This window comes from Montipora capricornis, chromosome 8 (genome assembly GCF_036669925.1).
Source record: "Montipora capricornis isolate CH-2021 chromosome 8, ASM3666992v2, whole genome shotgun sequence".
NCBI classification, from domain to species: domain Eukaryota; kingdom Metazoa; phylum Cnidaria; class Anthozoa; order Scleractinia; family Acroporidae; genus Montipora; species Montipora capricornis.
In genome coordinates this window covers 8,091,469-8,101,468 of record NC_090890.1, presented here as the reverse complement: position 1 = coordinate 8,101,468, position 10,000 = coordinate 8,091,469, and the positions used below count along the sequence as shown (strand labels likewise).

The 10,000-nt window shown below is 38.8% G+C and overlaps 1 protein-coding gene across 1 annotated transcript in view; it reads right to left on the bottom strand.

Moving 5' to 3' along the window:
- The window catches only part of LOC138014466 (pyridoxal-dependent decarboxylase domain-containing protein 1-like), a 30,968-nt gene extending 21,160 nt beyond the window's left edge, over positions 1-9,808 (bottom strand). Inside the window, exons 1-9 of the mRNA XM_068861536.1 lie at positions 9,655-9,808; positions 9,230-9,285; positions 7,310-7,375; positions 4,942-5,010; positions 4,713-4,862; positions 4,554-4,609; positions 1,723-1,792; positions 474-537; positions 290-320 (exon numbers count right to left, since the gene is read on the bottom strand). Coding sequence (XP_068717637.1) covers positions 290-320; positions 474-537; positions 1,723-1,792; positions 4,554-4,609; positions 4,713-4,862; positions 4,942-5,010; positions 7,310-7,375; positions 9,230-9,285; positions 9,655-9,759 — 667 coding nt within the window. The 5' untranslated portion in view covers positions 9,760-9,808. The remainder of the gene's footprint in view (positions 1-289; positions 321-473; positions 538-1,722; positions 1,793-4,553; positions 4,610-4,712; positions 4,863-4,941; positions 5,011-7,309; positions 7,376-9,229; positions 9,286-9,654) is intronic.
- Between the last annotated feature and the right edge of the window lie 192 nt (positions 9,809-10,000).

Below are 10,000 nucleotides of genomic sequence, written 5' to 3'. Positions count from 1 at the left end.
TTGACGCGTAAACAAGCACGGTGACCCCATTTTTTTATTGCATTTTTTAAATGTTCATATCATGAATGTTAATTATGCCAAGTTTCCAAAAAAGTTTGATAGTAGAACAATTTCAAGGGAATTACCTTAAGTTGTTCATCTCTTAGAAGCTGACAAAGTTCATAGTGAATAGTGCTGGAAAGAGCCTTAGCTCAAAACTTAAGAAAAGCTACAGTTCTCACATTTCAGTTACCCCATCACCTCATTTTACCTGCAAACTAAATCAAGCACAAACACTCAACTGCCTCACCTTTAGAAACACTGGACTGTGGTAAACCAAGCTGGAAAAAATGAACATTCCTTTTACTTGATTACAGTAACAAAAGTTCCCCTTACCCATGGAAACCATGGAATGGAGCCCCTGATAAAAAAAATGACTTTGAAAGACACAGAGCGAGAATGTAAATCAGGACTTACACAGAAAATTATCGTACCTGTGTACACAAATAATGTCCTAATGTATTAGAAGCAGAGGAGCTGATATAAACAACTGGTGGCCTGCAAATAAAATTATATATAGTACCAACACATTTACTAGGTGAAGCTTAAAGATTCATGATAAGGAGAACAATCCTGCTGGGAAAGGAACACATCCAGAGTCCAATGATGTTCAAATCAAGCGCTGGCCAGAATAAATACTGTACGGTGACAATGTACAGAGTTTTTTGGTGCTAACCCACGGGACCTTGTTTTGTTTCCCTATTTCATAATCCATTTCCTACTGTGTAAGAGGTCAAGGGGTAAAAAAAAAAACCCAGCGATTGTGCTGCCTAATTGTAATGACATATGCAAATGTTTAGACTCTCTAGTCTTTGTGGATAACGACAATAAACCGTAGGTCCTGTCTCACAACCCTTCAATGTTCATAATCCTGTGGGGAGTAAAAGAATCTACACGCTATTCATATTTAGAGTAGGGCATGGAGTTCCAACTGTAGCTGTTGTCTGTCCTCTGTGATATAGTTATTAAGGGCTGCAAGCTATAAAAATGGGGATAAAGCTCAACCAATTGACTCTTGAATTAAGTGACACCTAATAGATTTTACTCTGTCTAACGCCAGATGATTTTACTCGTCGATGGGGGGGGCGTCCTAGGGTGTTTGAGGTATGAATGGGTTAATTGTGTCTCCCTCTCTAAATACAGTTAAGTTTGTAAAGAACACTTTACATGTTCATAAATGGGCAACTTGTATACAAAGCTAAAAAGTTTCATTTGTAAATTTAACAATAAATAATACATCTGGCTTTGCACAACTCAGCCATTAGGACAACCCTACAGGCAGTCACCACCAGGCAATGACACAATAATAAGCCAGTCAGTGAAATACATTTACCAACTGGATAATGCAGCATGGTAAGTGACCAAACCCACAAGGTAGACTGCAAACCACACAAATGCAAATAGGAGGCAATATCCCAATGCTAATTAATTTTTTACCATTGTATAAAATTTAATAACATTATTTTGGCACAATCCCAAACATCAGTATTTATTTTCTTCTTCTGAAAGAAAGGATAACACATTTATGATAAAAGAAAAACTCCACCCAATTCTTCAATCTAGTTCCAATCAGGAGTCCTACAGAAAAATTGTTAACTGTAATCTCCCTCTCTGTGGCCCCACTATTTTAATGATTGTTAAAATGTATGTTAGGGCTCATTATATGGAAACTGGTGATAGTACCTGGTATAGAGAGCTGTAAATCCCTCTGTTCCAAATTTAGGATATTTGACTCTCAAGGCCAACCTGCAAACTAAACAAAGCCATGAATAATAAAATTATTATTGGAAGTTTCCAGAGAATGACAGAAATTAAATTCTTTAAATTACCTTAATCGTGGTAAAAAGAAAAAAATCGATTGGGTGTCCTAAAATAACCACCAACTGGATGGGAAGAGAGGAGTGGTCGGAAGAAGACAGGAAGGTACTGTAACATCAAAAAGGTGCAGGTTTTGTGGGACGAGAAAGGTTTGAGTATGCAGGAACAACCCACTTTGATCACACAGTTGAAGTGCATCAAGCTCAATAATTTAAGATGGAGATAATAAGGGATGAGATGGGAAAGGAGGTTGGTACGAATCAAGAGAAGATGGTGATCAGCGAAGCCAAGTGGAATGAGTTGTTTGGAGACAGTGATGATGAGGAAGAGTTCAAGGAATTTGATGCAGAAAGTGAGGAGGGATGCGAGTCTCAAGCAGAAGGTGTTGTTACACAATGAGAGGCTGTGGGTGAAGGAAAAAAGTCTGAGAGAGAGGTAGATTCTGAGATTACTGAAAATGGATGTAGAGAGAAGGAGGAGGGTACGAGGCGTAAAGGTGGTTGTGGAGAAGCTGGATTGTTCTGGTGTTGATGGCCACGAGAGAGCTGGAGGGATGGTAAAGGGAACCAGAAAAATAAATAATAATAATAATAATAATAATAATAATAATAATAATCACCTGAAAGTAGTTTTAACCCTTTGACGCCTGAAACGGCCAAACCCTGCCAGACTTAGTATTTTGCTCTGTCTAACGCCAGACAATTTTACTCGTCAATGGGGTACCCCCAGGAGTCAATGGGTTAAGGGAGGTCCTGTATCTGAGTGAATTGGAATTTAGAGAGTTTTTAAGAGTAGCATCAATGGAAACATAAAAGGAAAGGAACTTTATTCAAGTGTGTTGTCATTCTAGTGCTGGAGCACTACAGTGATATTGGGTACAGTGTAAAATGAAATCAACAATTAATACAAATTAAGTTAAATGTTGGTTTTTGACGAGAGGGAAAAAGTGGAGTACCTGGAGAAAAACCTCCTGGTGCAGAGTAGAGAACCAACAAACTCAACCCACATATGATGCTGAATCTATCGAGGAATCAAACGCGGGCCCCAAAGTGCTCAAAAGCGGTCAAAGTGGTTGTGGAGAAGTTGGTTACTTTTTTTAATGATGGTGGTGTAAGAGTGGCAGGCAATGAAGAGAGGGGGGTACTTCAGAAGATAAGAGCAGTCTTTGGTAGTGAGGAGTGGGTTGAGGTTCCTGGTCAGGTTATTGAGAAGGGAACAATAAAAAATTGCAGTGAGTTCGTTGTTGAAGAGGAAGTCTAGTCTGGGAGGACAAAAAATTCAGTAGTTTTTTGACAACCGTATGAAGGTTAAATAGAAAAAACTTGTTCACATATAAGTCAGTTGTACAAGGGGTCGGGGAGCAAGGCAAACTCGGGGTTGACCCAAGCACAAAATGCAGGGGAGGTGACACGGTTCTGGAGTGGTATTTGTTTGGTGGAAGAGAGGCATAGCGAAGACGCTAGTTGGTTGCATAAGGTAAGGGACTGGAGGGGTAATGTGTAGAAGCAAAAGGGAAGTAGAGATTAGTGTAGAGGATGTGGAAAATGTAATTTTGGAAGATGGAAAATTGGAAAGCTCTGGGTCAGGACTGTTGATGTGGAAGCTACTCACTGGGATCTTGACAGGGAAGCTGCATGGTCATTTGCAGAGTAATAGCCTACAGTTGGATGACCAGAACGGGTGTAGGAAGACGTTGCAGAGGATCAGTTTTTGATAGACGAGGTGGTAAGGGAGGACTGGGTGACGAAAAGGTGTGTGACAATGAGGATGGATATTTTATTGAAAGGCCTATGCATTCATGGATTGTTGAAATGTTAGAAACGGTGAAGGTGGCTGACAATGTGAAGGGTTTGTTCTCTGGTAGTACGCGTGTCTGGAAAGCTTTGTTGCCCTCAAAGGTGGAAGGGTTTTGGAAAGTGGGGATCAAAAATTTAATGTGGACTCCAGGGGGACTCCTCATCTCCACTGTTGTTTATTCTTGCCATGATCCCTCTCACCATGTTGTTGAAAAGGGAGAACATTGGGTACAAGATTGTGAAGCATTGTAGGTTGATCAACCGTTTGCTGTTCATGGACAACTTGAAGCTGTATGGAAGGTAAGATGTGCTGGAGCGTTTGATCAATGTTGTGTGGGTTTTGTCACTGGACACAGGAATGGAGTTTGGACTGGACAAGTCTGCTGTGTTGGTGTTGAAGCAAGGGGTGAAGGTTTGTTGTGAAGGAATTGTGTTGCCGGATGTCCAGGTGATGCGCGAGGTTGATAAGAATGGGTAGAAGGACTTGGGTGTGTTGGAGGGTGCAAGTATTATGCAGACTAAAAAGGATGAGAAAATCACCATATTCTCTTCTCGCGCAAAGAAAATCAGGAAATTGCATCGGGGTGTCAAAAAAGATTATACCATTGGTGGGTGGTTGGTGGATTGTTCCGGTTTGGTATCTGATTGTTTGGATGCTTTTTAAAGATCTTGGGATTCTGGATATGTTGGGAGGAATGCTGGTCCCTGCATCATTGGAACCACCCTAATCCTCCATAAGACGCTTAGTCTCTCAGCCCCAGGTCCAGGGCCAAGGCTGAGCAATGCTTATGCCTGCAGAATTTGAGTACCATCTCTGTGCAAGTTGTTCAGGCAGTCAAGAATTATTATTATTATTATTATTGTTATTATTATCACCATCATTATTATTTATAGATTTACCTCGCACCAACCCATCCCACCGGTGCTCGTGAAAGCAAGACAATGCATTTTCATATCTGAAAATAAAAGCAACATTGTAAATCAGTTTTCAAAGTTGAAACATCAAAGGAATGAAGTCAATGGCAAGTTTAATCTTATCCTACTGTAGGATGGCCTTACCCAAAAAGCTTGGCCAGCCAGTGTGAACAGTCTGACTTGATACATGCTGACAGTTTTTTAATGCAAGCTTCATCAAGCAAGGACAAGTACAATGACAATGTCTGTGCTATGACACTGGCATGGGTGAAACTGTCTGGAGCACAGGTAAATCTAAAAAGAAAAATAAACAAATACATTTCAATGTGAAAACACAGCAGACATACAGTCAAGTTAACAAGGGATCACTTACTGTGTTTCCAGTTTTTCGTGATTTACCAAATCAGAAATTTGAGACAGCACTTTCTTCAACTCAGTTTTCCTGTGAATTAGAAAAAACTCATGATCACATAATAAACAATAATTATTAATTTTAAGCATTCACTATTTGCATTAACTGAAACATTAAGTTTTAGATTACATTGTGTGCATAATTTACTCCAGCCTGCTGCCAACACATAACCATTATTATTACATAAACACCAATGAAATACCAAGTGAGCTTTCACGTGAAAAGATCAATGTTGCTAATTGGCTACATATAAAAATGGCGGCTTTCGATGACTTTCGTGAAATCATCTGGTATTTCATTCGTGTTTATATAATGACTAGAGTATTACATGCCCTCTTGGAGATGCGAAATTTCTCTTCTCGTGTTGAAAAGTATTTATATAAATTTGTATTTTTCAACACTTGAAGAGTCTGAAATTTTGTATCTCTGTGCAGCCATGTAATATCCTCTATTTATTTTCACCCAATAAGTTTTCTCAAGTGAAGCTAACAATGACCCTTGAACGCAATTTTAGCAATTGCGTAGAAAAGCCCGAAAATTTCAGGACTTCAACAGGGTTTGAACCTGTGACCTTGCAGTGCTGATGCGACACTCTAACCAACCAAGCTATGAAGTCACTGATGATGGTAGCTGGTCATTAGTGGTTTCAAATATTCCTGTGATGAATGAATCAATGAACGAAATTTGATGAATCATAATTTATATAGAACTGCAGATATAAAATTAAATGAAGCTTCACTTGATTTCATATCTGCTGTTCAATGTATGATTGATTTCATATAATTTATTATTTCGTTCATTAACAAGTTTCTGTTATTGGATAAATGACATCAATCATTCAAAATTGAAAAAGAAGACTTTTGCAGGGCTACAGAGGAGGCGTTAATAAAAACAATATTTGTCATTCATCAACTGGTTACTAGGGGAACAAAATCCATTGGTTAAGAATGCCACTTGGTCAATGATCCAATGGCAGACACATTAGTTTACTGCAAGGGAACCTTTCATTAAATCCATAGATTGCTGTGGATGAAAATTCTCATCCAAATGTACCCATTGCTTAGTTAAAAGAAAATCAATTCAAGTATTGAGTTATTAAAGATAAAGCTTCAATGTAAACCATTCAAAAAATCGAACAAACTTGAACAGTCTACATGCTTAAAGGCCCCACCTTCAACCGGCAGGCACTGCGCGCCGCGGAATAATTAATTTCATCTATGAAAATCCTGTCAAAGCAGAGATTCATCCAATCAGATCGCTGCAATGAGCAATGTGAATTTCCATAACAAAAACAAACGGCTGAAAAGCCTGTTGGTTAAAGGTGGGCCTTTAATGGAAGGTATTTTTTCCTTTAACCTATTCAAAAACAAATCATTCATAGACAGCTGTGTCCACTTGAGCTTGAACACGTCATGTCTTTTGTGATTTACAAAACTTACTAAAAGAGGAGTTCACAATATGCTTCATTTTGAGAGTTACCCAAGCTTAAGGTCACCAAAACAAAAAAGACAATCAGGGACAAGGTAAAATTTTGGACACAAAACCAAAGACCTTCCACAGAAAACAAAACAAATTATTTTAAATAAGAGAACATAATATAAGCAAATATTAGAAAAATAGCTTACATTCACCATTAATTAATGTTGACTACATAATTAAAAGAAACGATTTTGTTATCATAATTATGTTTACAAAATTGTTTCTTGTAACTTGCTTCACATCATTTGCATCACTTTCTTACTACCTTATGTGTTGGAAAACCAATAATGAATACAAATTCTGCATTCTGTAAGAAATCTCTACATGTACAGTGTAATACTTATTATCATGATGTGAAATAAAGGAAAATGAAAAATTTTCAAGCGAGATAACATTTGAACACACAACACATACACCATAAAGTCAAATCTTCACCATTGCTAATAAATTATTTCAAAAACTCTTAATAGAAAAGTGAATTCAATTTCACTTTCCAACAAAAATGACGACTAAGTAGTCCATAAAAACACAAATTTTATTTGACTTCTATTTATTCATCGATAATGCATAATGTAAATGATAAAAACAACTGCAAGAAATTCCAAGTGATACTTGTCCTAAAAGAAAACTTTTGGGATCTTTAAAGCTTATGTGCACGCTTGGGATTATTGTCAACTTGTAATCGTGCTGTAGTCATAATCCTATTCCAATCATAAGCTCTATACTGGTACTACGCAATTAATATGTATCAATAAAGGACACTATCTGACCCAATCAGACTGGAATTTTTGCATCCTGAAGCTGAAGCCAGGCAAAAAGATGTGTACTCCAGCAAGCAAAGGACACTTACGATTCAGGTTCAACAGAAGCCTCTTGCAAATCTTCTTCAGTCTCGTGAAATTTCTTCAGTTTGAGCCTGTGAAAAGACAAGGAAATTTTACAAAATTTTAAACTCTATGAAAGACACAAAAAAGATAACTACCGGTACCTGAGGATTCAACAAAGCTGGCAAAACCAAACAAAATTGTGATTGAATGAATAGCATTACAATGTTAGTCTGTAATCTCTGTTAAATAATCAAGTCTAGCAAGCCTAGAGTAATCAGATACCAAAAATGTCGCTTTGATTCTAGCAGTTGATTACTGGTTAAAACACCACGCCAATATTTTGGAGGGTAGGTGCCGTAAAGGTAGCAATGGAGGAGACAGCACTCTCCTCAGCAGCAAGGAGGTCACCATGGCAACCGAGCCACAGTCCACCCCCCAGGCACCGGTCAACACATCACTGAGAGAAACCAGTGTGTGGAGTATAGATACTTACCCCAAAATATGGGAGGGAGGGAGGGTAAAGAAGCAAGCAAGCAAAAAGGCAACTCAAGCCAAAGCACATGGCAATGCCCCTGCAAACCTCCCTGGAACCCCCCCCCCCCCCCCCAAGTATCCCAGGCAACACCGCTGCATTGGCTTGGTTTTAACTTTGCCTAAATTATATTTAGCCTCATTTAAAACCTAGCTAATCGCTTCAGTTTATTACAGTTTTGGGAATTTAATCACTTCATAGCATGCTTGAATGCCACGACAGAAATGAGACCAAAGTGAAGGTTGCCCCCTCCCCCCTTTTTTTTTCCTATGGCTAGCCTGAAAAAAGATCAGGCTTCAGGAAAGCTTTACTCCACATTTTAACATGCATTTGAGCTTTTTACAAATGAAGCAAGGCGACATGTCCTCAATAAAGAAGATTTTGTTTGAGACAGAAGAAGCATGTCACCCAGGTTAAGGGATCATAGCCTATTACATGTTCTCTAAGTGAGCGTGTATCAAATGACTTGCCCATAATCATGAAAAGGACTTATGATAAAATATTTCACTCTGAACAACCAGTATTGTTCATACGTCCCTGCACAGGGTCAATAAAGGAGGGGCCACCAGGAGACAATGTTATTTACAGCCAAATATGCTGGAAGAGATGGGTCTTAATGATGCTGCCCAAGATTCCTGACGATCTTCAGCCCAAGCCACCTAACATTTCTTCATCTGAAAACACCGAAACACTTGGGGATGGGAGGGAGGGTTGTTTAAGCTCTTATATGAATGACATTCTGCCCCAGAGTCAATCTACCCCACAGTATCCTGATGACCCTTACATGATAGCTAACCAACCCTAACTCTAATTGCTTAGACCTAATCAATTAAATGAGTGCTTAGAGTTAATCATTAAAAATGAGTCCTTAGACACAATAATATGTGGGGTGGAACGACTGGTTACTCCCCACCTCTGGGGAGGAACCACTGGTTACCTCTGATATGCAAAGTACATGAAACCCTCTGACCAGTCAAATCTGGATTATGAAGAAAACATGCTGGCAAGTGAGAGCATTATTAAGCTTCAACTATAAACAAATTTACAGCGTTCACCACTGGCGCAGTGGTGAGCGCTGTAAATTGGCCTGGGATCGATTCCTAGATTCAAAGCCATATGTGGGTTGAGTTTGTTGGTTCTCTGCGCAGCTCTGAGAGGTTTTTTCCTGGGTACTCTGAATTTCCCCTCTCCTCAAAAACAAACATTTGATTTGATTTGTTCTGATTTCAGTTGATTAGTCTCCCCAATAATTTTTTACTAGAGCACTCGTGCTCGGCTAAATCCTTGAGACTTAAATAAAGCGATTATTATTATTATTATTATTATTATTATTATCATTATTATTATTATTATTATTATTATTATTACAAGAAGTTTCTGAACAAGACAGAAAATTTATACATGGACTCACCCGCTACGTAGATCAAATATCGACTTCACACACTGAAGGATATCTTTGTATATCTTCTACAAAGAGGGGGAAAAAAGAACCTATGAGGTTTCTAAATAATAGTAACCTATTATGTCTGTTGCTACATGCTACATAAACTTGCACCTGTATATAAGTCTTACGAAAATTGGGGTTTACCTCGGTGTAAAAACCCGTGAAACTTTTTCTTTGTTTTGTTAGCTCGTGGTAGGGTTAGGTTATTGCTTGGTGTTTTTTTGCTCTTTTGCTTTCCTTTGTGTTACGTTATCTGTGAGTTTCACAGGTTTTTACAACGAGGATGAGCCGATAATTGGCTAGAGGAAGATACAGGAAAAACCATAAAAAGAAATCTAGTAGGTTTTAAGCGGCTCGTAAAATGAATTAAGAATACAGGGTGATCAGCTTACCAGATACTCCGACTCTCCCAGCGTTTTTTCATTCGATGACTGTTTGTCGACAGCTTGAGAAAGTTGTTTCTTTTCGTTCACACCGGCATTGCTACCGTCCGCCATCTTGGCTTATGTATGGCCACGCAGTCACTCCCAACGTCACAGTCCTTCCCAGGCTTTTGGAGAAGTGCTCCAACAAAACGTCAGCTAAAGGACTAAGACGACGGTTCCGAGGGAGCGTGCGTTTCACATTTTGATACAACTCTTTGCCGTTCTCGCGACGTGAATGCACCAAACTGGAGGTTATATTGTAGACGCGAGCACCCGACGAAAATTCTTCTCTCCAAACATTCGTCACCACAAT